The sequence below is a fragment of the Erithacus rubecula genome (genome assembly GCF_903797595.1).
Source record: "Erithacus rubecula genome assembly, chromosome: 8".
Classification (NCBI taxonomy): Eukaryota; Metazoa; Chordata; class Aves; order Passeriformes; family Muscicapidae; genus Erithacus; species Erithacus rubecula.
In genome coordinates this window covers 9,564,646-9,591,960 of record NC_136659.1, presented here as the reverse complement: position 1 = coordinate 9,591,960, position 27,315 = coordinate 9,564,646, and the positions used below count along the sequence as shown (strand labels likewise).

The 27,315-nt window shown below is 40.3% G+C and overlaps 1 protein-coding gene across 9 annotated transcripts in view; it reads right to left on the bottom strand.

Moving 5' to 3' along the window:
• The window catches only part of SLC39A10 (solute carrier family 39 member 10), a 49,233-nt gene that overhangs the window by 4,174 nt on the left and 17,744 nt on the right, over positions 1-27,315 (bottom strand). For 3 of the 9 annotated variants that reach the window (XM_079311429.1, XM_079311433.1, XM_079311428.1), the window contains exons 2-9: positions 13,164-14,219; positions 11,939-12,140; positions 7,821-7,990; positions 6,762-6,986; positions 5,769-5,889; positions 4,117-4,485; positions 2,240-2,320; positions 385-575 (exon numbers count right to left, since the gene is read on the bottom strand). In XM_079311429.1, the coding sequence (XP_079167555.1) occupies positions 385-575; positions 2,240-2,320; positions 4,117-4,485; positions 5,769-5,889; positions 6,762-6,986; positions 7,821-7,990; positions 11,939-12,140; positions 13,164-14,210 (2,406 nt within the window). In that variant the 5' untranslated portion in view covers positions 14,211-14,219. Of the gene's footprint in view, positions 1-384; positions 576-2,239; positions 2,321-4,116; positions 4,486-5,768; positions 5,890-6,761; positions 6,987-7,820; positions 7,991-11,938; positions 12,141-13,163; positions 14,220-26,125; positions 26,281-27,090; positions 27,198-27,315 lie in introns of those variants that run through there. The other 6 variants (XM_079311431.1, XM_079311430.1, XM_079311426.1 and 3 more) reach the window with 4 other exon arrangements.

Genomic DNA, 27,315 nt, shown 5'->3' with positions numbered 1-27,315 from the left:
CTCACCTTCAAAGTGAATTAATCCCATCCCAGTCTTCTTCTGAGTGGCTGCCTCCCATCTGGAGTGCTGGGCTGTGGTGTCCCCTTGCTGGGCCCAGCTCATTTTCTTTGCCTAGTGCACACATTCTTCTCCCCAGCTTTGTTTACTTCTCCTTAGGCCTGAGATAACTGGACAATAGTCCCACCTTCACCTTATCTTATGTCAGGACAATACATCATGAAATTTCATGAAAGAACATGGAAAACCCAGAGGCTTTTGAAAGGCCTGAGCTTAGGCTGTATTGGAGAGGAATACCCTTATCACTGAAACCCATGCAATTAGACAAACTTCAGGACAGTGAGGTGCAAGAACGCCAAAAGGCCAAGCCCCGCCCCGCAGCCGTACCATGTCGACCAGCGCCACGTAGAGGAACATGCCGGCGGTGACGGCGAAGATCCAGAGCGTGATGTTGTTGGCGTACTGGCCCACGGCCGTGCCGATGAGCATGCCGACGTAGGCCATCATGGCCGACAGCAGGTTGTACACGATGGCCTGCTTCACCGTCATGCCTGCCTTCAGCAGCACCGCAAAGTCACCTGTGGGGACAGCACTGGGCTCAGCGGCGCTCGGGCACAGGGAGCGCCAGCGCACAGCGGGAGCTGACTCCCCAGGAGGAACCGTGCCTGCACCCAGCCACCCCGCGACAAAAGGGCCTTCAAAGGGGCCCGGCCATCGTCAGACTGACAGAAAGGTAGCAGGCATCGACTAATGGAGGAGTCTAGGCCTGCTCTTCCCTCTCAGAATACGCCCGTGTGGCACACACACCTTTGCTTCTCAGTTCTTCATGGCACATAAAACCAGAGGTTTAGTTTGGATCAATACCTGTGAAAATTCCTCTTAGCTATACACACCTCATTATGCAAATCCAGGAAGAGGATCATGAGGCATTTGTACCCACAGAAGGTGACAATGAATTTGAGCACTAGGAGGAGTTCCATTCACAAAGAATGACTTCACATCCGTGCTGAATCAGTTTTCTGGTTGAAGACATGCCAGGTTAATGTGTTCTATTCTGAATTCAGGACAGGTCTGATAAATTAGGTGCTAAAAGTAGATATTCTATAAAAATCTAGACTTCAGTCTTGTAATTTGCTCTAATAGTTTTACCCCATTCAAACTGAATTCTTGTGATTTTGAGAATTGTAAAATGATCTACAGACATGAGGGCAATTGATCTATTATTCTTACGTCACACATGCCTGAAATGATTTGCCTAATCTAGATTAAAACATAATAAAATTTTAAAAACCAGGTATAAACTACTCACTGAGGTGAGTACACAAGTATACAAGTTTAATTTCATCCTACTATGCTGTCAAGTTCTCAGCATTGTAATATACATTGCAATCCTTCATATACTGCAGCAGCTTCACTTAACTAGTGATTGTACAGCACAGGTGTCAAACCACAAACATCTGCTCTGTAATTTCCCTGTGCCCATGATTTACCTATAGCTCAAGAGCTGCCTATATAAAATGCTTTCCCTCATCACCTCTAAGGTTTCTGAAGTACTTGTTCAGCTTAATTTTGATCATTCAGAGCCAGCAGCTCTTCAAGTGAGCATGCTGTGAGTACAGGCATAGCTCAATCTAGCACAACTTCACATCGGTGGAAAATCAGAAGATTCCTCCTCTTTCTGGCTGCTCTTTTTAAACTCTCAGAGTGCAGTAAATTTTCATTCAATGTGAAAACAACAGGTTTCATCATGTTTAGCTGCCTCCAGGAGAAATGCTTCAATGAGGGAGGAAGAATCAATGCCACTGGCAACAGTGCCTACAGGCTTTACCCTGAATGGCCAGACCAGCTGAACTTGGCCACTACTGGAACAAAGCCTCTTCTGAAGAGCCCCACATGGAATTTCATTTACATAAACCTGTGTTTACTTATGTGACTTAACTCTGTGTAAGAAAATGCCACACAGAGTAGTGTGAAACTCTATAAAATGCAGAGCTATGTAAAATGTGCACTCCTAAGAACATTTTTACAACACGCTCAAAAAGCTTCACAGAAGTGCAGTAACTAGACACTACCAATATAATCCTGTAGCAGTACCCATTCTGAAGCAATATTTCTCCCTCATCCTCTGAAGTTTTGGTCACCTCTGCAGCTTCTGCACTGCATTGTGCTTATGAAAGTATCCCAACAGCTTTTGGATAAGGATTTTGTACAGATGAAGCACAGATTTTCTACACTTAGTTACCTAATTCATGGGGAAGCTCGTGACAAAATACTGCTATAGATGTACTAATGCCCCCTGTCAGTCCAGCACTAAAAGCTGCTCCTAAAAAAAAAAAAAAGAAAAAAAAATTAAAATTATATTTCACTATTTTCAAGTCAGAAAATCAATCAATTTTGCAGCGCTGACACCTTTCTGTTAGAATGCACACTAGTATTTTTAAGTATGTCTGTGTCCTGTCTGTACATAAATGGGAAATATTGGAAGCATCCTGGATGTGCATTATCACTGCAGGCTTTACTACTCATTACACAAACCCTGGAGAGGGGAACACAACTGGCCAAAAATTTGACATAAAGGCAACAATGTAATAAATAGCACCACTTTTACACTCTCAGAAACTCTCAAGTACATGAGAGAAGTTAGGAATGCACATGAGCAAGAGTATGGCTCTCTTTTCCAGCTTGGAAATCTAAGCTAATATTTAACCCATAACCTCTCTAGCTCCTTTCTACTTATTTTTAAAGTACATATCAGCAATATTAGTAAGCCAGACCTGGAAAATAATAAGGATAAAAACATTGCCAAAAACATATTTCAGTACTTTTGCATAAGCTAATTGAATTCAATCAACTTGAAGTTCATACCTTAAATAATTCTGAGATGAGAAAACTGGTTTTAAATTTCTGTACTGTAGCAGAGAAAAGCACAAAAAGAGCCTGCAGTGAGCAGTGAAAACAGGCAGCAAAAAGCAGAAAGAGAAGACACAATCTGAAGACGGGGGAAATGTAACTTTCCTCTGGATTCCTCATAGCTTGATATATTAAAAAGATGAGCATGCTTTTCAAAAATCTACATTTTACCACAGATTCAGCTGTTTAGGCTTGACCCAGGAATATTTAGAAATGGATGTTCAATACTGTGAAGTTCTCAACAGAAGGTGTGGTAATTGTTTTTGGCCTTAGAAGCCACCATTGTCTAAATGTCTTACCTGTTTAATGTGAAAGTGAAACAACAAGGTAATTTTTAAGGAGTTTAAGTTTCTTTAGAAGTTGTCAGAAGAAAGTGGAGAAACTGTAGTAAATTCCATAGTTAACTAGAGACCCTGACAAATGCTTATCCCCATCCTTCAAAGTGGGTGTGTCCCTTCTGCCATTAGTTCAGAACCCTGTGTACTCCCACTCCTAAGCTGCTACCTTAGAAACAAATGAAGTGTGCACTTCAGTCCTCTCACCATCATACTGACTTGCATATCCAAATTAATACACTTTATAATTCATATCCCATTTAAAGCTTTGTGTGACTCCAAGTTGATTTAATAAATCTAATAAAATCTGTTTGGTACTTCAATTTCTTTTGCACTTGGCTAGAAATAAATCTATACTGACCATGAGCCAAAAATTACATTATCCTAAGTAATACTTTTAAAATATTATTCCTGTAACCTGATTCACAGTGTTTTTTATTTGCAGGTATTGTGTAATTATATGTATTAACAATAACAGAAATAATATTGCTATTGTTGTTAGTAAATATAATTTTAAATAAGACTGAAAAGCATTTATTTGTAATTCTAAGGCAGCAGAGACCCAAACAAGAAACATGGGTTACTGTGCTCCACAAATCCCAAGGTTTGTCTGCACCAATGTCTCCTTGGCAGAGGTTGTGACTGCCACTGCTACTGAAAGAATAATTTTAGTGGAAATAGCACAAAATATTAACAAAAGGGAAACTATTACAATTGACAGCCTTTTAACTTCTGCTCTGCAGGAGACTGAACAATGGCAGTAATCACAGGTGCTAACTGGAAGCCTTACCTGTGATCACTAATAAGTCAAATATTAGCAGAGTTACTAAAGGTAAGGAGAAACTGTTGAGAAATACTCAGTGCTTTTGCTTACCGATTGCTAAGCCATCACTAAAGTTGTGAATGCCATCTCCCATAATTACCATCCAAGCAATATTAGCTATCCCAGTATCTTTCAGGTCTTTTCCAGAATGACAGTGGCCATGGGAATGATGGGAATGTTTGTGATGCCAGTGGTGACTGTGTTTTCTAGCTATCATTTTATCTTCGCCATGGCTGTCATACTCGGAATCGTGCAGCTCGTGCTCTTGGGCGCCGTGGGAGACGTCGTTGTGAGAGTGGCGCAGGTTGTTGTCCTCTTCCACAGACAGGTAGTTTTTGGCAGGGGGCTCCAGCTGCCCATCCAAGTCAGTGAGTTCAGTTTCATTCAGTCGATCTTCAGACAAAACCGAGTCATCTGCTCCTGCATCGAACCAGTTGGGAGGGACACGGAGTTAATTCCTGTTCAACCAGCAACCACTGCACCTCTGAACTAAGGGTTAACTGCTCTGGGAGAGCAAAACAAGTATTTTAACACATCCCAGTCTAGTAACTTTGTTGTCAGCACTCAATCCAAAAACAAAGTCTGTCATTGAGACATTTTTTCACAAATTTGCATATACAATATATAAAAGCCTCCACTGCATTCATAGCACTCAAAACCAGTTTCAGCCCAGCCTACGCTCGTGCCTGTAGTTTTGTACTAACAAAGTTTATGCTTCAACACTGGCAAAGGAGAGTTGCCAGGATGATGATAATGTCTTAGAGCTGTAGATGGCATCTGAATGGCTCAGGAAACTCTACCTGGCTCTGCCTGCACATGCCCTTACAGGTCAAAGCTCAGCCTTCACTGTCATGCAGACATTTCAAGTGCACGTTGCAACCCCTGCACTGCTGAAAGACTTTCCATGTTCTGTGTCACTGCCCCAAATCCCTTTTGAGATTGTTTGAATGGAGAAGGTTGCAGTCCTAACTCTCCCTTCTACAAACCAATCAAATTAAATAAACCTAGTTTGTACAAATACAAATTTGTATAGGTTCTTCATCAACAAATTAATTCTGCAGTCATGCAGGCAACAGAACCAGAAGGTTATGAAGCAAAGAGCAAAGCCTTTGCCCTTCTCTCCCCCTGTGAGAAGAGAGATAGAGCATTTCCTCTGGATACACACAGCATGAGCATTTCACAGTCTGTCAAGAAGGAACAGTGTGCTAAAGTTGTTTTGGATACTTGAGGAACATTCAGGATACTCGGTTGTATTTATGGAAAGAAACAGATTTTGTTTATCTGTAACTGGTCAGATGCTGGAGTCTTCAAAGTGGAACAGATATCCCCATTCATTGTGTGGGTGTGAATTTTTGCCAGGGCTGAGCTAGTCAGGCACAGCTTAACCAAAACACACCCTGAAAACAAACAAACAAACAAACAGACAAACAAACTCCCAAAGACCCACAGCCACCCAAAACAAACTGCTTCAGAAGTCTGAGAACCTCCCTATGGCATATTAGGAAATGTTCAGAGTGCTCTCAGATCTAAGGAAAACAAAACAAAAAGAGATTTAATAGGGAAAAGCCTATTAAGTCTTATTAACAATGATTTGCATAATAGCAGCAAAACTGCACAAGAGGTTACATGCTACACACCATGCCCCAGTAACCTGCTCCTACTCTGGATCTCCCAGTCAGAGAATTCTGACAGTAACTGCCTACCTGCAAGGGGTTTCAGCTGAAGCCAGTCAGCATCTGGTCTGTTATTTAATTTGTGATCAGAAAGTTTCCTTCCAATTGGTGATTCTTCAGTCTGGTTTTTATTGCACCATTTCTGCTTACTCTGCAACAGAAAACAGGTAACCTCTGGTTTGTAAAAGGACATTGACGGAAATAACAGGAACTGAAATGCTGTCCAAAAATCTCTCTTGTATAACAGAAATATGTTACTTCAGAATATTGATCTTTAGAAAGCTCAACAACAATCCCTATCCCAGAGAGAGAAAATCTTTTGCTGCCTGTCCAGCTATCAGACAGCAAGTCTGATAGGAAAACAGAAAAGCCAAAAAGTTTTTACTTTTCAAGCAAGTTGGATTTCACCAAGGTAATTTTCTCCTCAAAGTTGAAGGAGAAAATTCAGTTGAAACTGAATTTCCTAGTGCATTCACACTCCCCAGGGTACTTGCTCTCCTTCTATATCCCTATCATAAATACAGAATGTCCCCAGCAGTAAAAATCCAATAATTTTTTTTGAGAAACAAGTTAAAATTTGATGGGCAAATTATAGAAAGCAGGAGGTCTGAAAATTTTAGCATTTTTCTGATGTGGAAAACCTGGATACCTCTATTACACTGGCATTTTTAGCATACTGCTAAATTTCTTGTCAATTGTCTGACAATTAAGCAGATCTTTCTTACATAATCCTTTCTCCTGTTTTTGCAACAAAAACCCCAGGGAGCTTTAGAGGAAGAGCTGCAAACTCTTTTACTTAGATTTGCCTCCAAATGTAACAGCAAGAAAGCTACAACTTCCTCAATCATATTTCTACAATGTTTTCCCAAGTTTCCTTCTTGAAAAAATCAACTTCTTTAGGGAAGGGATGCCTCACATCACATCAGACAGAATGCAGAGCAGCAGCAGCACTTGTTCACAGAGCAAACAACTCCTCAGCACTCACAAGGCAGCTTTAGCCAACCGAACAACTTCAGTGCCTACCTTTTGTTTGTTGTAATGTTTGTACATCCTTATACAATGCTCAATGATGAAGAGAACATAGATGCCCCCCAGAGCCAGGAGCCCTTTGAGCACGGGGTCGTTCTCCTCCAGGAAGCCCTCGGAGTGCGCGGCGTGCGCGTGGCCGTGGCCGTGGTGGTGCGAGCGCCTGTGCTCGTGCACGTGGCCTTGGCCGTGGTGGTGGCTGTGGTTGTGGCCTCCGTGGGACTGGTGGGAGAGACAGCAGTGACACCTCTGGGCCAGCCAGGACACTGAAATGGCACTGGGCCACAGAAAACAACAGAGCCCCCCACCCTTTCTTGGTTTTTCTTTTCTCTCACGATGCTGAAGATGAGACGAACACTTAGAAATATCACAAGGAATTACCATCTTACACTCCCAATAGCAACCAAGCCTCATGACATTTTTAATTATTACAGGCAATTACAGCCTAAATTCGGATCTGAAATGTGAACTTAAAAAAATCCTAACACCATGACCAAAAATGTATATTAGAATTACACAAAGAAAACATGTAAATATTAGTCCTTGCCCTAAGCAACTGAGGTAACAAAATTTTAGAAAACATTTCTACTTTTAAGAATCACAGTGTACCATCATGTATGAAAAGCTGCTTACCTTCCTTGGGCAATTGCTTGATTCAGTACATTAGAGGCCACTTTCTCCCTCAAATCTAGTAACCAGGCAGGTTAATCCCCAGGAAATATTTTACATGGTACTGATACACAACTATCAGTGAACAAGAGACAGCAATACTGCTAATTTGAAAATACTCTTGTGTTGGGCTCATGACTGTTTTATGATAGCGTGACATCAGTTCAACAATGAATACACAACTACTTTTCCCCACCTTTTTTTAGAGAAACACATTTCCTTCCTTTCTGTCAGCAGAAAGTGTCCAACAGTGTTGGCATCCTTCACAGTCAAATCAATCTACAGGTATATCAGTGAACATTTCTTTATTGACACTATCAAACAATTCCTTGAAAAATTCTAGACTCATTTACAATTAAGAATAAAAGGTAAGGAGACCATACTTACGTGTGGCAAGAGATGGAGCAGTGCATCTCCACTCATTGTTCCTACAGCCAGAGCTACCAAGAAAGTTAGAAGAAATTTGAAGCACCATTGGTTAATGATGGGAACCAAGATCACACCTAGCAAGGAAAGCAGGCTAATGACGGTGATAGAGATGATACCACAAAACCAGGCTGTGGGAAGAAATGAACACAGAAAGGTTATCAGAACAACACCTGGAAAACTTTTAAGGCTGATTAATGACTTTCAACTATCTTTTAAAAAGATGACTTTCCTTTAACCTAAGTAGTGTGATTGATCATTGAAAAGGTGCTGAAAAATATAAAGGCAGTACAGAAGTCCACAGCAAAACCAAAAATACACAGGCTTATTCACAGCACAGTGTAAATACAGTGAGACATCAGAAGACAATTAGGTAAAAAGAACCCAGCAGTTCTTCCTGATTCTTAGTTCCAGGCATAGCTTTGTAGCCCTTCACAAAACAAAATGCAAAAGGTTTCATATTGAAACAAAACCATCTCTGCTACTTAACTTACTAGGGCTGTGTGTACGTAACAGATGTTTATAATACGGTTCTGAAACAGAATTTTTCTGGATTCTGTATTTCTCCCTGTTTGAAGTCACATGTTTAGTTTGGCACTATTTATTTCCCTTAATTCTTTGAAACATACACTGATTTGTGAGAAGATTCAACCTTTGGCAGAAGAACTCTAAAATTAAATGCTACAATAAGAGCTTGAAAAGCTGAAAGCAACTTGCTACCACCAAATAGCAACATTTATTTTTTTCTGAGAATTTCTACTGTTGCCATTAGAAGAAGTGATAATGGAATGTGGTATACACACAACATTAGGGAAGATGTGAGAATTTCTACATGACATTGAAAAGAAAGAACTAGAGAAGAAACAGATCCTATAAACAGAGACATGGCTCGTGCAGTCAGTATCTCACTTTAATAAAATATTTTCTTTAAATTTTAGCACAAAGGCGCTGATTTTCTTCCATGGGATTTTTCCTAGCTCCACTTTTAATCAGAAAGTCTACATAATTTGCCAACTTTAATGTAAGTTACAACTCCTGATTCAAAATCACTGACATTTCCACATTTCAGAGTACAATCTGACTTTCCTTGCATCTGTGAGGATCCAGAAGTAGGGGGAAACATCCTGGAAAATGGGGCAGGATATGGGTGAGAGGAAAAGAGGAACAAATATGTTGTAGCTGCTCAGTGCCAAGATCAGGATGAAACACCACAAAAATTCTGTCTCTACAAAACCCACTATGGAGCAGGTTTAACACAAATTTGCCAACAGAAGTGTAGCTGCTGCAGGCTCAGTCTGGTTCAAAAAGCTTGTAACATCTGCTGCTTTGAATTTTATTTTGGGGTATTCATTCTTGTGGAGTCTGTGGCTGTTGTTCCACAATGCTTTACAAAAGGAAACAACCCAGCTGAAATGCAAGAAAATGACTGGGAAAAGCTTTAGATAGTATGAGGTGTGCACTGACAGACATGAGTACTGAGACCAGAGAACAAGAGAACTGGTGATAAGGCAAAGTCTGCAGTTGGAAAGGGAATTGAAAAACTGAGGTTGGAAAACAGGAATACAATAGTAGGTCTAAAGTTGAGGCACCCTGATGACTACAATACTCCCACAGCCTGGACTGATCCCCAGAGCACTTTAGCCATGTACCCTGGACTGACAGGCTCTGCTGAAAACCCAGCATCCATGGAGCTGTCCCTCAATACTCAATCAAGCACACATGCACAAGCAGCCCAGATAAAAATGACACAGCCACTGGGCAGGACACTGCCCCCAGGCTGGACACACTCTGGTGTTAAGTGCCAGCTTAGATGATCAACAGCCTTACATGGAGAAAAACGGGAAGGCTTAGGTTTCATCTGTCACAGCAGGTTTGGCAGATACACTTCTGAGGGGCTGGAATAGTCCTATGGATGATACAGGACCTAAACATGGCATCATGATTAAGATAAGGCACATGAGATTAGAATATGGAATCCGTGCCCCTCTCGGATCGAGCTCCAGGGAGCACAGGCAGAATTACAACTTGGATCTGATCTGAGACACCTCATCCACAGCTCTAAGCTATCTCCATCTTTGAACAAAGCACTCCCTCTTTACTTGTGTGACTTCTATTGGCTTCATTCATAGCAAGGTGTGCCTTTCCTTTTCAGTTGTTTAGGGGCCTCAGTGGTGACACTGCCCCTCTTACTGCAGCTACACTGTGACACCTCAGTTCTATGGATAAGCCCTTGAAAATCCTCCAAGATGTCACAGAACTATCTGTAAATTATAGGAAGAAAACCCAGCATGGCTTCATAAGTTTTTGTCCATCAATTAAATTATTTTGCTTTAGCAGTAGCAGAGATAATGGAAATCTCACATGTTGGTATCAATGAAGAGAAGCAGCACTGGCCTGTTAAGATTTTTTGAAAGCTTTAACTACAACTAAAGTAAACCACGAAGCTCATGTTTAAAAGTGACTGCAACCTTCTAACTTTGGTGAATACTGCTACCTAAAAATGTTTATATTAGCTCAGGTGGGCACACACTTTCATTTTAGTACAATCCTACAACCCATGGGTTAAGTTACTCTATGACTAACATTTGCCCTACACCTCCCACAGTCCCCATATTTCAATTAGGAATTGATTTTTTAAAATTCATTTCCTTATATAAAGAGGAACAATTATCATTATATCAACTGAAATCTTGCTGTAATTAATATAAGAGAATATAGGAAATTGTTATGAAGAATGATTTATCATTATCTAATCAAGCTGATCTGTTCTGCAGATCAATGAGTTAGAACCCAAATTTTTACAACTAACTGGCAAAGGTGTTATTTATACTCAAGGTATCAGATGCCATAAAACAAACATTCACAATAAGCTTCACTAGTTTTGCAAATTAAGTCTCTTAAAACATTAAAGGTCTTCAAGCTGAGTTATTAATGAACTCCCTTTCTCATTACAGAGAAATAAAATGCAATCTTTTAAAAAGAAGCACTCATCTGTAGAAGCTTCCTAATTAAACTGGTTCAAAGCATGTGCAACATGACAGTTTTGTATAGGGTTTCAACATTTTAATTGGCAGAAAATGCTCAGAGCTACTCTAGCAATGCTCTTGGTAATAAGGCAGGGGTCAGCTCTTCCTACACTGAGACCACACCACAAAGCAATTTGCTGTTGTACAAAACACCCACTGTATCTGCTTTACAGCAATCTCTGAACAGCTAACAAGGCAGTAGACGTGTCACTAGAGGAGATTTATCTCTAAGAAATGAATTATTTTAATGACTCTGGAATTGTTAAGAAAGATTACCAGCAATGCATTCTTCCCAACAGTTATTAACATCTATGAGAATGCAGTTATTTCAAACTTTATTTCTAATGATGCTAATATGCACCTAGGTACTAATCAATATTCACATCACCAGTACTTTTATTTTCAAAATACAGATATTATATCCAAGACTTTTTAAATGTTTAATATTTTTATGCAACTATCATAAAATATTTTATGCAAACATCAACAGTTTCGTTATACTTTATGAAAGATAGAAGTGGCAAACATGTATCTGAAAAGAACATTCAGTTATGAAATCACAACAATGGATTCTACCCTTAAAGTAACTGCTTTAACAGGAGTAGAAATACTTTAACTGAGAACTAGGGTGATCAGAAGTCTATTCTGTTACAAAGGTACACACAGTTACTCAAAGTAGACACAAAAAAAATTAAAACTGGCAACAGAGGATTTTGATGGACCACTTCTTGTGTGCTTAGAGAGAAATAGTCAGAAAAGGGAAGTGTCAGAAACGGCAATTTAAATACTCTGGTACTTGCTTATACCGTTTTTTAAGCTCACCAAAAATTCTGCATGTTAATTTCACAGATCTGTATCACTGCTAAAATATAAAAATAGTAACACCTAAAATCTTATTTTCCAGTGAATGAACTGTGATGAAAATGTTGTTCTCTATTCCTGGATTAATATATGCAGGTCAAATTTATTAAGAAATTTAGTACCAAACTAACACTGCAACTTTCCAACTTTGAGATAAACACCTCAGTCCCACTAAGAAAAACAGACACCTACCTGATGCACCTATTTTATCTTTATTCTCAATTGATTCATTTTTATTTCTTGTAAAATCTTCCAGCTCATCATAATGTGCAATACAAAGCCTTCTCTCAATCTGGTAGAGCAAAGCAGGGCACATGTACACGAAGAGCTCAGGAGATATCAGGGAGCTGGCTTCCAGACCATAGTACCGTAGCAGCTGTGTGGCATTCAAGCACTGCAAGCAAATGGTACAAACAAATTAAATATAAAAACATCTATTTTCACCTATGGAAAAGGCACAGTATTATTTGAGAACACAAACGAGGCAGAAACTTTGGTCCAAATGTTCCACCAGTGCTAAAACATGTCTTAAACTGATCTAAGTGGTTTGTGAGAGAAAGAAACAGTAAAAATATCTGCATTGCAAACTCAAGTCTCCAAACACCTATATAACTTTTGATAAATGTCCATGAAAAGCAGTTTCCATATTCTTTACACAGTACAAGCAATGAAGAAAGAGCAACAGGTGAAGAGTGGAAAAATGTGAATCCAAAATAAAAAATGTGAATCTCAACACTTCTGTTTACCTACCAACCTATGTTTTGGGTTTCACTTTTTAGTACAGTTTGAACCCTTTAACTTGGCACTCCCTCCATCCTTCTAGGTTAAAATTATGACTTTACAAGGTCCTCTATCTGTGGTTAACTGTAAGGGGAAGGGATTTATGGTGATGGCAGAAATAATGGATGCTGAAGGACTAAACAGAAGAGCTTCCACCGAGCACAGTGCTACTGAAGCTACATCTGCAATTGCTTCTTAATCTCTTAGGACAAACCTATCAGGAGTGCACTGAAAAGATGCAGGTATTTTAGGAAAGAGTGTCTGTGCAGTTTTCAAACGTTAATGATCTCAAATTCAGAAAGAAGTCCAAAAAAGGCATGTGTGGTGGAAGAATATTCCAGAATATTGGGAAGGGAAAAACCTCAGCTGTAAGTAGGTTATCTCAGAAAGCTTTATGGATCAACTTCATACAGATAAATAGGCATGACAGTAGGTCTCTGAGAAAAGTGATGGGCACACAGAAATGACAACACAAAGTAAGCTCAGAAGTGTGGCAGTGACCTCTAGTGCTGTCACTCTGCTTACCTGTATTACACTAGGGTCCCAGGGTGCCTCTCTGACATTTGTGGGCACGCACCTTCAGTTGTTACGTGCCAGCACTGACAGTCAGCTTACCAGCGCTCCGTTTGCCACTCACCTCTTCCCGCCGGCGCTGCTCCTCGCCGTGCTCCCTGTGGCCGCGTGCCGCGGGCGGCGCGTGTTTCCTCACGCTGATCTGCTTGTGCGAGGCCTCTCTCTTGCTGGTGTGGCGGTGCCCGGCGGCGCTGCCCGAGCCGCCGTCCTGCTGCCCGTGGCCGGCAGAGCGCTCGCCGCCGTGCTCGTGGTGGTGCCCGTGCAGGTGAGAGCCGTCGTGGACGTGGTCGTGCTTGTGAACGCGGTTGTGCTCGTACTGGTCGCCGGGATCGTGCTCCGGGGCGTAATCCCACGTGGCGTCTCCCGACGTCTCGCTGATCTTCTTCTGCTTCTTCTTCTGTTTGCGCTGTTTCCGCTCGGGCTGCTCCTGGGTGGTGTTTGTGTCCGCGGAAGGCTCGTGGCTCTGCTCGGCGTGCTCGCCGTGCGCGTGGCGCGTGCCGTTGTGCTCGTGCCGGTGCGGGCGCGCGTGGTGCTGGTGGTGGTGCCGGCGGCTTTGGTTGTGAAGGTGTTTGCCGTCCTCCCGCACCGAGGGCGCCGCCGCGTCTCTCTCGGCGTCGCATTTATGATTTCTCTTTGCAGACGCACCGGCCGTGGTCTGGTTTTCTGAATCCGAGTGGCTGTGAGCATGGCTGTGAGGATGAAAATGCTTTCCTTCCTGTACTTCCAAGGCATACAAGTGAGAAACATGATCGTGGCCAATATCATCATGATTTATCATCACTACTTTTACCTCTCCCAAACCAAGGCTTATTAACAGTTTTTCCAGGCCAAAAAAAGATAATCTTCCATTTTCACCATAGCGATCAAAAATCTTTTCAATGTAGTATTTTTGTTCATTTTCTGCTTCCAACGTTGAAAATTTACTGGGCATAGATTCTGTTCCTCCATTCTGGAAGTATGATTCATTTGAGATCTGATAGTCATTGTGGTCGTGTACACGATCCTTTTTGGGACCACTGTTATGTCCATCTCCATGGCAATGATTGCACTGATGAAAAATAAATGTCAGCAAACAAATGATGCAAAATTTTGTGTGCATGTGTACCTTCATCTCTGTTTCCTACAAGAAACACAAAGGGAAGCACTTAGCTGTAAAAGCAATCTCAATGTCAATTTGTATGGCATACCAGTCCGGTACTTATGCAAACTGAATCACTCACAAAACTTCTTAGATATTGGCAATAAAAGAATAGCAATTGCAGTAGTTTTACTGCAGAAACTGTATTAATGTACATTTCTCATTCAGCACTAAGACTCTGTATTTCAGAGATTCAGTTTTACAAACCAGACAGGAGGTGATGATAAGAAGACTAACAACATTTACAGTCAGTCTTATCAGAATATTTTTGTGCATATTTTCAGAGGCATCTATACTTATGATAACTTATAATATTGAAAATCTTGATAAAACACAAGCTACAAAAGAATGAAAATTATTTTAAAATAACAATGCTGTGTTTTCCTGTTCACAGGGGTGACAGGCAGGTAATATAGCTGAAAACCCATGCACCATTTGTTCTCTTCTGTGCTGCTAAAGTGCCTCCACTAAACACACACTGCACAATTCCCCACTTTGAAATTGCCCATTAACAATGCAAAATTAAGTTATTAACCAACTTCAATATATTGCTTAAATGTCCTTATTTTTAGTACTTTTCACTTACAAAGATCTACGTGGACATCCATATAAAAGTAGGGTTATATGGACACTACCTGCTTATGCAACTCAAAAAATACTCTTAATGCTGCCAACTGGCAAGCTGAAAGCAGCCAGTGCTGATATTTAGAAATTATATCATTGAGGCAATGTACTTTTCAATTTAGTGCTACATGTAAAAAACTTACAATTCAACGCCAGGTTATGAAGGAGACACTGCAAGAGCTTGTCTTGCATTCAGAAATGAAAACAATTCACCATTTTACACTGCAGCAAATGCAGGGATGGAAGGGGACAGGTCATAGGCCAGCTGTGCTTTAGCTCTTAACACTGCCAGTGCTTTTAGTTCCTGGTGTGCACCTTGACTCCAGCTGCTGCTGGCCCTGCACTCCCAGACACGAGTGACCTGCTCAGCACCTCCTGAAGTGCCACTGACTCTCACATGAGACAGCAGAAATTTGGTTGTCCTTCCCAAGGCCCCCACAGCTGCTCACTAAAATGTGCTTTGTGAATCCAGCCAGGAAAGTACTCTGCAGCAAACCACAAACATTTGAAATCCATCTTGCTTTCCCAAAATACCAGCTTGCTCTTTTGTGCTTAAACTTGTGTCCTGGTAACCATATTACTGCACACACACACACACACAAAAAATCTATTGGAAGCTCTTATACTTGGAAAAGGTTGGCAGAGAAAAGGAAGGAGCTGCCTTCTAAAGACTTCATATGGCAAATAAATGTGTCAACACAAAAGACTGGGGAAAAACCTTTCTCCTCTTAATCTTTACAAATCCAAAATATGAAAATTCACTTTACACTGCAGCTTCAACAACGTACAAAATTTTTTAAAAAGGGAAAACTCTCTTTTGAAAATATAAGCCCAGAGAGTGTGTCAAATGGAGGCATCTGCATCAAAATTGATTCCATGGACATTAGATAGGTCAATGGCTACTCATTGTACATTAGTGGTTTATTTTTATAAACAACTATTCAATCATCAGTCTGGAATGGATGTGTTTGTCTCCAGTTCAATCCCCTACATTCCAGTTACTGATTTCAGGGCTGTGATAAACTTTTTCAAGTAGTTCAGTATGATAAGTTCATCCCCCAAATTTACTGAAATATTATTTTCATATATTACTATATATATTAAGTAAGACTACTTTTGTAGGTAAGACACCTTTTCTCCCCCTTTACCACACAGTGGTAATACAATCAGAACAAAGAAAGTTAAATTATTCTCATTTAAGCAAGCATGATCCAGACTAAAATATCTCTACCAGGAAATTCATGACTAAAGCATGCTCATAATCCTTTTCACAACCCCATGATCTTTTCCATGTGACTGTCTCATACAATACTACTAATACATTACTTGGAAACTTTAGTCATGCATCCCTAATTGTGGTGTTTAGCTTTGAATGGTACCTTTTCTCCATGCCCTAGTAGTTAAAATAGTTTGTAACCTATGACTGTGATTCACTGCTGAAAAACAAGAGCTGAGCAGTATCAAAATCAATTACTTGTCTGTTTTCAGTTAAAACAGTAATAACCCTAACACACTGTTTTCTATCTTCTATTGTATAATATTCTGTATCTTCCATTGCAAATCTTGTTATGGAATAGATACTTAAAAACCAGAAGTACCCATAATAAAACGTTTCCAAAAGAACAACCAGAAAGAACGAATTCATTCTTTCTTTTTAAATGAGTTTCATTATTCTCTAGGCATCTGTAAATAGCTGTCATGTTTAACCTGTCAGGCAGTACTCATAAGTGTATAATACTGGAAAGATGAAGTCGAGGTTCTGTACACTTCAGTGGCACAAAACTGGGTATAGTTGTTCTCATTATAGGAACATTAAGACCCTCAAATCCCCTCAAGAGAATATGGACGGACAGACTGAGGACAAGGCTACACCAAAGTTGTAAAAGATTCTGCCTATTATTGTCAGCCTTTGCCTAATTCTGTTCACTGATTTGGTTCCCTGCTGCTCCCCTTCACAGGGGTAGGAACACGATCCTGGGCAGACAGGAGGGAAAACAACTCCAAGCTGTGGGTCAGTGAGAAACTTCAGCACCCATAAAGGGCAGGGCTGAAATAACATCACCTGCTGCACTTCCCTGAGCTGCAGCAGGAGCAGCAGAGTCCTTCCTGACACCTCAGGCAGTGGGACAAGCCCACCCCAAGCCAAGCTCCAAAATTAGAACATGTACATTTGCAGGGGCAGAGATGAAGTGTGTCCCACCAGAGGGCACTTCAGAAAGGCATGGGGTGCTGCCCAGGACACCCCACCCTCCACATGCAGCAGGGCAAGAGATCATTCCAGCAAATGGAGAACTGAGTGAACATCCACACGCACAGAGGCTGCAGGTGGAAGCACCTGGGCATAAGCAATACTTATGTGCAACAGCTGCCTGCTCTGCATGGAAAACTCAGCACATCTCTGTGCAAACCACTGGCTGCCCAGGCTGCTGCAGATACTTAAGCAAAGGCACCTGTGATCAGAGTTGGGTTTGGTTTCGTTTCTTTTTAATTTTTTTTTTCCATTCAGTTTCCCTTGGATTTTTGAAATTTATCCATTACTTCAACTGTTCTTCTTACATTGCACTTTATGCCTTAAAGCCTGGAATATGAACATGATTGGTGGGGACATCTTTTGTTTATTTATCACCAACTGTTTCACTGGGACTAGAAAACTAGCTCAAGAGTTAGGCTTTACTTAAAACAACAAAGTTGGATTCAAATAATGTGGTCATACCAAATTCAAATTCAAATGAAAGCCACATCTATTATTCCAGCATTTGCAGCCCACGTAGCACAGCATTCTTTCAGTGTACAGTGCTGACTAGAATATTTCAAGTGCCCAGCTTTCTTACCCCTAAACCTTTTTCTTGTCTACTCCCAACAATTTTAATAACCTGAAATATTTGTAATATAAATGCACTGATTTCTTCGCTTCCCACGCTCCTTCCCAAGTAATTTCAGTTTCACCCCCTTGTTGTTCAACTTTCTTATCCTTGTTTTCTCTGAACAATGTTCTGCTCATCAAAGAAAAACATCTTTGACTCCTCTAAGTTACTCAGCTTGGATGCCATTTTACATAAGTAAAATGCCTTAGTAAGATTTCATGGGCAGCTACAAGTTCCACAACAAACACACGTTCCAGTTAAGGCAAGAGAGAACCCAGAGAGACAAGAGATGCTAAAAATAAGGACAAAGCAATGTTCTTACCAAACCAAAGCATTCTCACTGTGAGGCACTGCAAGTTCTGCACTTGTGTACTTTGTTTCTATTAAGAATTTCTCAGAGCAACAGCTCTATGAGAAATGCCAATTTCTTAAAAAGAGAAATATTTTTTTAAATAATTATTGACTACACTACAGTTTTTCTTATAAGAAATTAAACTTATTTTCTATATTGCAGGTATTCACTCCAATGTACATGCAGGAGAATGTATGCAGCTTTCCCCCATCATGAACTGAGTAATACTTCATACAAATATTCAGTTAAAAAAAAAGTTGGAACCTGAAAATTCAAATGAATCTACTCTACAGTTTTAAAATTTCACATTTTTAACAAACAGAATACAAAATCCTGTTAATCTAGCACATATTTTTAAGATAAGTTTTTAAAAATAAATATTGTGAAATTAATATTGTTACTGAAAGACATTTTAAGAAAGCCATAAACCCATTTTAACTAAATAATAACAACCTGCTTTTGTTCTATCAGTCCTAAGCCGATATTAGCTTCTGCTAATGGAAACTGGAAAACATGCTACACATCAATAAAGCTAAAATTAAAATCATTTCTAACTGTAATTCTCACCCATCTCCTGTATTTTCTTCCTTCTTCAATTTCAGTGAAACAGGTTTGTGGATTTCAGTAAAACTCATTCATTTGAAAACCTATAGCCCAGTAGGAGGGGCACTTTGTGAGCACAGACATTAACTAATTGATCCAAGCCCTGTTTGCTAAGTTAATACCAGATAAGATTTAAAGAGTACAGAAAGCATTTATGAATAACTGGGCACTCCATGAGTACTTCCTAAAAATCTGTGAAGTATTTGAAAAGCCAAGTCCCAAGCATAATAAAATGATCTTGAACTAATACAGTAGCAATTTACCAGCTCAGTTATCCAGAAAGTAGCATTTATTCTAAACATAAAAAAACTAGACAGCTTTCTCTAAAGGTCAGTTATTTGTAAGAAATTGCTGAGTACAGGATCCTTCTCAGAGCTCAAAAGAATATAAAAACTTCAGAATACTTGGAAGTTCTGTAAGTACTAGTTCTGCTCACCAAGAATAAATTTACAGTCTTTCATATATAAATTGGATGTAGTCCATGAAACACCTATTAATGCACAGAATTTTTAACAGAGCTAATTTGATTTTGTGCCAATATTCTGTACTGAATATACTGTTCAATTAGATCCTATTAAGATACCAACCAGTGCTTTTAAGATTGAAATATTTGAAAAGATGAACCAGTTACAGCTGCATTTTACTACTTCATCTTTCTTCTGAAAGTAAGCAAACTGTTTTGGTTAGAACCAAGGCTGAAGTTCAACAATTATTTTAAGATGTTGTTGCACTCAAAGCAGCAGTGCTGCCCTCCCCCACTGCTTCACTCTCGTTCCCATTCCCACAAAATAATTTTGAATACCAGCACATTTGTTTGCTGATCTGTTCACTGTGCAGCTGTACAACTAGATTCTGCTGAAAAACAACCTAGAAAAAGAAAAAAATGAGATTATTTTCAAGACAGATTGCTTTTCCTATCTGGCTCATTGTGCAGCTGCACAAACACCACAGTCCACACAAAAAAAGAGCCACCCAGCTTTAGGTGGGAACATCAGTTACTGATCTGGCTGATCTGCAGTCTAACAGAGTATTTTGACAGAGCACAAATAAAAGAAGTGGTCACCTCAGAATGGACTCAAATAACATTGAAACATATTTCCTCTTGAAAGTAATTTGAAAATCATTTGTCCAACTTTCCCTTCAGAACAGAGTATTTCTAATAATGTTTCTAAATATTAATAAATATTTCTAAAAACACTTGCAGTACATTGTAGTACTTGTGGTATGTCAGAAGGCATTAAAGGCATGTCTTTGATGAGTGTTTAATACCTACATCATTATAATAAACCTCTCTCCATCATTGCTACAATCAAAAAAGAAATTATGCATGCCTGCTGCTAAGCCAGTGATGTCTCTCACTTCAAAAAACAGAAAAATAAGTTTAGAAATGTTGTCAATTATGAAGTCCACTTAAAAATGAGACTAAATCATATTTCTCTTACATGTGCTATGCCAAATTAGTGCTCGATAGTGAAGGTTATTCCTAGAATGGAGAAGTTTCAAATTATATACCATTGAATCAAATCTCTATTTTTAAACAAGAGATTCAGTTAATGAACTAATATCACAGACTTTTATAAGGTACTCTGCCAACATGCCACTCAAATTCCTCTTAGCAAAGTTACTTTGTCAAGAGAACAAACCAGAACTGCTGCTCTTAAGACAGCAGGCAGCTACTGGAACCAGTGATATCTTGAAGTAGTGATCTCCCAAATGTGTCTCTGTTCAGCAATTGTGGGAGACAAAGGAGTTTGTGAAAAAGTCTTGTGCAGATTCAGAAGTAACACTTAACCAGTGTGACACAGGACATAAAATAGTTGTACATATTTTAACAGGCAAATCCACCAAGAAAATGCCCAGCTGAAGCAATTACTGTCACTTTCACCACATTCCAGGTGAGACCCCAACAGAATTCATGCCATTTCCCAGCCATCATTTATTTTAACCAAAACTATTCTGGCTTCTCCTTACAGGTTTGTGTGGTGATGGAGGCAGCCATTCAAATTGATACAAATGCTGACTGGCTTTACAAATCACTCACCACGAACTACAAACCTTTCTGAGTATTAACTCAGAAGGGACACAAGTTTAAGGTGAAGTAATGAAAATTTTAATACCCAATATTACTCTTAGTGCAAGATTAGAGACAGAAGGGGGCAAGGAAGCACAATATTACTGGTAGTATGTGAGGCAAAAATGTTAAAGGTCTGGCATTGTTTAGTGTCAAGGGAAGTAAAACTGAAGCAAACCTTAACTGCATGTCCAGAATAAAAAACTGCAGAGCATGTGAGGCATCAAATTGGTATTTCACTATTATTCAATCACTGCTTGATTGAATACTAGGAATTCCTGTATGACACTTTTCATAGAATATGGGAAAAATTCAGCAAAAAATTGTGGGGTTTTCCCACTGTTGATATACATTCCTTTTATGTGCAGAACAATATACTTCTCTAGATGTTTCATTCTGAGAATATTTTGTTTATAAAATATAATTAATCCTTTGTATTTTTCAATTTACTGTTAACAATTAAGCTACAGTAAGGGAGAAAATTCCAGCAAATTAGTTTATTTATAGCAACTGTCAGTATTTTCCACAAATTACTGGCAATTTGCCTTTTTAAATTTTATTCCTGTTTTAAGAACTCAACAACAGTACAATGCAAGGCTGGAAAGCATTTTACATCACTCAGTGTATCTGTTTACTGTAATTCATTTGAATCACAAAGCTTGATACAAGGGAAACAGTAAGAATTTACTATACTTTCTGCATTTTTATTAAAGCATATCATCTTCATCTGTTCTTTCAGGAGTCAGCATTAACCCCTCACACTCCTCTCCTTACTAGTGAACATATTGAGTGGTGAGTGTTAGATACATGGTATCTAATATGGTGAGTGTTAGAAAAAGTCAGTGTAAGAATTTTTGCCTAGAGCACCAAAAAATCATTTTTGGGACTCTGTCTCACACTCTGCAAGACACAAATGCATAAATTTAGACTACACACTTTATAAAACTCAATCTCTTATCTGGAGTACAAAGACAGCAACTTAGTGAAAAAATAACTAGTTATGGGCATACTACAATGAAAAGCAAAATTTTGTATATACATCCTGCTGCAGCTACTGTGTGTTTATTTACTGAATGTATGGTCTGGGAGCAAATGGACCCTGTCACTATAATGCAATGCCTCTGCTGGACAATTGCCTCAAAGGACAGTTCAGAACAGCAAGGATGGAAATCTATCCTGTTTGTGTATTGTAACAGACATCATACAAATAGGAATGTTTTATATTTAGCATAAAAACTTAGCATTGCAAGGTGATCATGCTGGACTGCAGCCAAGTAGCATTTCTCAAGTTTTAATGTATGCTACTATAATCTGAAACTGTACTTTCTGGCTGAGACACTGTCTTCTAGAGGTGGATGTTCAGGCCAGCACAAAAAAGGAAAAAAAAACCAAAAACAAACCAACAAGCTTCTGTATTCTGCAGCAGACAGTATATATGGCCTATATGATAGTCTGCATTTCATGGAAGGAGAGTGCTTATCAGGTAGTGGAGCCCTGGTGGAAAGAGGCCCTCCTTGACAGGAATGGTTACAGAAATTGCACAGAGCCCAGAGAAGAAATGTAACCATGGTGTGAAACAGAGAGCATTCTTCCCCCAGTCACTGAAGCAGTTTTTCTGGACTGCTCTGTACAAGATACAAATGAAGCAGGACTGAGAAGCAGCCCTGGCTCACCGCTCCCCCTTGCAGGAACATTCACTTGGGGCATTACTAGTTATTTTGTAAGAGGAATTGAACCCAACTGCCAGCTGTACAAGTGACATGTAGCTATCATGAACAATCCTAGATGGAATTCAGTGCTACTAAATCCTATCTAAAAAGCAAATCAGTATTAACAAATGTTTTACTAATAAAAAAAAAAAAATCCATGAAAAGAATAATGTTGGAGAATGTCTAATGAAAGAGACTACCTTGAAGATTACCTAAGTTTTCCTTTGATGCTCCAATCTCAGTATGCTGCATGCTATTATCAGCAATTAGCTTGGTTAAAGAGTAACTACTTACAGCTATCAAATCACCAGCTGTAAATAATTTATCATTTACAGTTATCTTTGCAAATTCAAATTATTATTTTGTCCATTAATAATCATCACCCTAAAGAGCTATTTATGAATATGGTGTCAGTCAGGTAATGTAGAGATCTGCATTTTATATATAAATTGTATGACAAGACCTACCTGGAATTCGTGTTGGATTACAGTGGTCTTTACTAGAGTTGTGATTGGTAACTATTTCTAAAGCATTTATAACTTACATGCAGAAACACTGCACAAAGTCTCCGTTTATTGTATTTACAATTTTATGCAAATTCTGCATAAAACTTCTTTAATACATTTTTTAACCCGAAGAGCATTTTATCTCACATACACATTGTATCTTATCTAAACAACCACAGTGTGGATTGATGACTTTCACACATGATCAGTTATACACACACTTCCAGTATTACACAGACCTTCTCCTGAATCTAGTCTGAGAGACTTCAGAACTGTCTTTATCACTTATTATTCAGACTTACTCACACTTCTTCAGAACTGTGCTTATCATGTAAGCACCAACTTGAAGCTTATACAATTTTCTGTACCTCTGAACGGTCCAGAAACTCTCTCTCAAGTCCTCTGTTAATATTCCACGTTTTGTATAGATGTGCTGCTTCATTTAATACTGACTTGTGACTGTCAACACAGAACAAAAAGAGGGGCAGGTTACTCTTAGAGACTTCATGAAGCTACAGAGGTGGTGACAGCCAGATGAGAATGAAGCTCCTGGGTCACTGAGAAAGGACGACAGCTGAGTCATTCCTCCTCTGCAGCAATGGAAAAAGCAGCCAGGAAATGCAAAGAGAGATGATGAGGCAGCACAAAGTCACAGGAGAGCATTTCCAGTCTAATGAATCACGTCCCCCAGCATGGCCACAACACCCTACATGTAATTCCAACATCCCCCTCTCAGAAGCTAGAGGCTGACATCAGCAAACATCTCCCAAGTCTTTTAGGCTGCTTTCCAGGTATTAAAACCTGTACAGACTTTTCACTATCCCAAGAGGTAACAAAAGTGACTTCAAACAACTATTTTTTAACTTCTTTACTCCTCAGATTTTTATTACATCCAAAAAGCCTGGAGCAATGGCACTGATTCAATAGCACTAAAATACTCTGAATTCTGACACAGCACATACCTTTCTATCCTTTAGGAGGTTACACCATGGCAGGACATGGTTTCCAGTATTTTCATCAGGTTTTGAAATTTAGAAAAAAAAGGTTTTAGTAGCTTTGCTAATTGGTACACATTTTCTTATCAGACCTTATTAAGTGTATTTCAAGTAATATCTCAGCTGTAATTAAACGATGATGTAAGAGCAGTCTTAATTCTTTCTCCATTAAGTGTTACTTCAGGCCTTTATCAGCAAGATAAAATTGCTAGTTTCATTTAAGATAACTTCAGTAGCCCACCCCCAAAGATAATACATTTCAGATGATAAAATTGTTTTAAATAATTGCTATCTAAATGAAGTTGGACTCCCACAGTAAACCAGGAAGTTATACAGATTTTCTTCACATTAGAATAGAAATTGCTTCCCGACAGGCATAAATTCTCAGTATTCACAGAACTCACCCTGCTCCTAAAGCTCAATCCTGTGAAAAGCTTATCTGCCTAAGAAACAGAACTGCCATTAAACTTTCCTTCTCCAAAACTTCTACTGACATTTTAAAATGTGTTACAAAAAGATACATTTGACAATGTATTTGAAAACACCCTAAAAAAGTAATATGCTATGAAATACCAAGCGTTCTTCACATGACCATCAAACTGAGAAGAAAATGGAATGAGATTTTGTCGTTCTGGTATCATTTTCCTTGCTGACACATGCAGTTATGTCTGTCCATCTCTCCTACTGTCCAACACTTTGTACAGATGCCACAATCCTTCCACAGTTTCACTACAGTAAAGGACCAAATCAGAAAACTTTCATGGTGTTTGACTTTTAAGTAGCTTGTGTAATTTTAATCAGCACTTCCATCTGATGAAAACACATAAATGTTCTCAAATTGATTCACTTTATCACTGATTTATCAAGTACCCATCATATTTCAAAACAAACTTCCACTTCTGTGGAAACTGTGACAGAGACAGGAATAAGTCTTTACAATAGGCACAATCACGATCAAACAACATTTAAACTGGACAACCAAGGCAAACAAGCCCAAACACACTTCCTTTAGGTCTGTGTACAAGCTTGAAGTTCATGTCATCTGGGCACTACTTAAAAAGTCTCTTCAGACTTGAATCAGTCATGGCTTTGCAGAAAATGTAGTATGAACAGAAAGAATAAATTACAGCTGCTTGACTTAGTGGAGACCAGGAAGGAAATCTATACCATGTTTGATATATTAATTCTGCATATGTATATATCCATCTCACCTGTGCAAGTCAAAGTAATGATGGTCAGCATGTGCTTTTTCACATCAAGTAAACTTTTTAGAACATGTCTGAATTACCCTGATGATCCACTTTCATTATATTATTTTCTTGCAATGGGAGGAACATCCATTAAGACAAAGCCTGTGAGTGTATTTGAGTAACTTAAAACCACAATTCTGCTGCAATTGCACGTTTTGTGACTGACTGGATATATGCTGCAAACTTAATACCTGGGTTTTATGTAAGCCAACCTGGAAAGCACAAAGACCTACAGAAATACTAACTGAAACAAAGCTCATTGTTTTGGAGAATTTTTCTTTCAAGGTAGCCAGAATCTTTAGTCCTATTGCCTATTCCAGATAGGTAAGAGTGTATAACCCTCTACACCCACCCTTGGACACTGAAGTAATGCCCATATGGAACTGCCACCATTAATCTCAACAAACAAACAATTAATTCACAGTCTGTCTGTCTATCTATCCACCCCCTATCCTCTTTAAAAACAGATTGCACGGCTGCATACTTTTTTTTTCTCTGAAGTATGAGCTAAGAACACTTTAAAGCAAAAATGCTGCAGGACACCACCACTAATTCCACTTTAACCAATTATTTAGCACAGGAATTTAGGTGGTAAAGTATAGTGGTAATGGTCAATGTTCTTGGGGGCCACAGAGCTTTTTGCAGTTACTGTCTTACATTACCATGCAAGACTATTAGCCTATAGAGTAACCATTAGTCTCTCACTTTGGAGTTGCATAGCATGCCTCAATCCGAATTTTTATTTCCCTTCACGTCTGAAGCAAAGCACGTTATTCAGCAAAGGAAATCAAGAGCGCATTCTGTGTTAAAGTCGAATTTAAAAAACCTCATATGATACCTTTTTAATATAGAAAGTTTTCTACTTTTATGTCACTGTGTCAGTTACTACTATCCAAAGGGATACAAGAACATACCCGCTGGAACATGCCAGGAATTACTTTTGTTAACTAGATGACAACTGCTCCCGCTCCTCTGAAAACTAACCAGGTCCTCCAGTGTGCATTTCTCAGTTCTGTACCAGGCTCGAGGTTATCACACGCTCCCTTGGTGTTACGGTACAAGATCCTACCTTAATAAAAAAAAACACATGATGATTGCTACTTACAGGCATACAGCATTAGGAGTGCTAGAAACCAGAAGTGTATCTACTCAGGTAACTCCTAGGCAGAGAGTTTGAACAGCTAGCAGGCAGGAACACTTCTACAGAGGCCCAAAAACGACAAAGATAGCTAGAGATTTTACAGAGCAATTTTATTCCGCAGTTTCAACGTTAAGTGTGTATTTCCAAAGGACGCAGCATAAGCAGCAGAGACAGCTGAGAACAGGTAATCAGTGCTTTTCGCTCATCGTTTCTGTGTCTGCACAGTACAGTGACAAAGCCTGCTGACCCTTCCGCCCGTACCCTTGTCTATGGTTACGTGCAGGTTACAGCCCGAGTGTTTTTTCCGCAGTTGCTAACGCTAGATCCCCACAGTAAGCCCAGCGCGATTGAACCGCGGCTCGTTCATCACCCACCGCCGCGGCACTGCCCCCGAACGCCGCCGAGTCCCGCGGGGTCCGTGCGGAGCCCGCAGCGCCCACGCCGGGCGGGCAGCGCCGGCCCTTCCACCGCACCCGCGGCCTCCACGTGGCCGCACCGAGGGCGAGCGAGCTCGGCAGGGCCGGGCGCGCCCAAAGCCGCGCTCCCGGCAGGAAGGCTGCCGGAGGGAAGCGGGACAGCGGGCACCGCGCAGCTCCGTGCGGCTGGAACCCGCCGGGACGCGACCCCCGACCCCCGCCGCGCCCCCGGCCCCTTTCTCCCTCCGCCCCAGCAGCCGGGGCGGCCGCGGCCCCGCCGCCGCGTCCCGGGCCCCCCGTTCCGGGCGCGGGGAGGATTTACCTGCCGCATGGTCGCCTCCCGCGCGGAGCGAGAAAGGGGGTGGGGGGATGCGCCAGGGCCGCGGCGGCGCCTCGTGCTCCGCCGCCCCGGGGCCCCCCCGCCCGCCGCCCCCCGGCCCCCCGCGCCCACCCCCGGCCTTCATCCCGCCGCCACGTGATGAGGCGGCCGCGCCGCCGCGCGCCCCTCTCGCCGCTCCGCAGCGCGGGCGAGCTGCTGTCCGCTGCC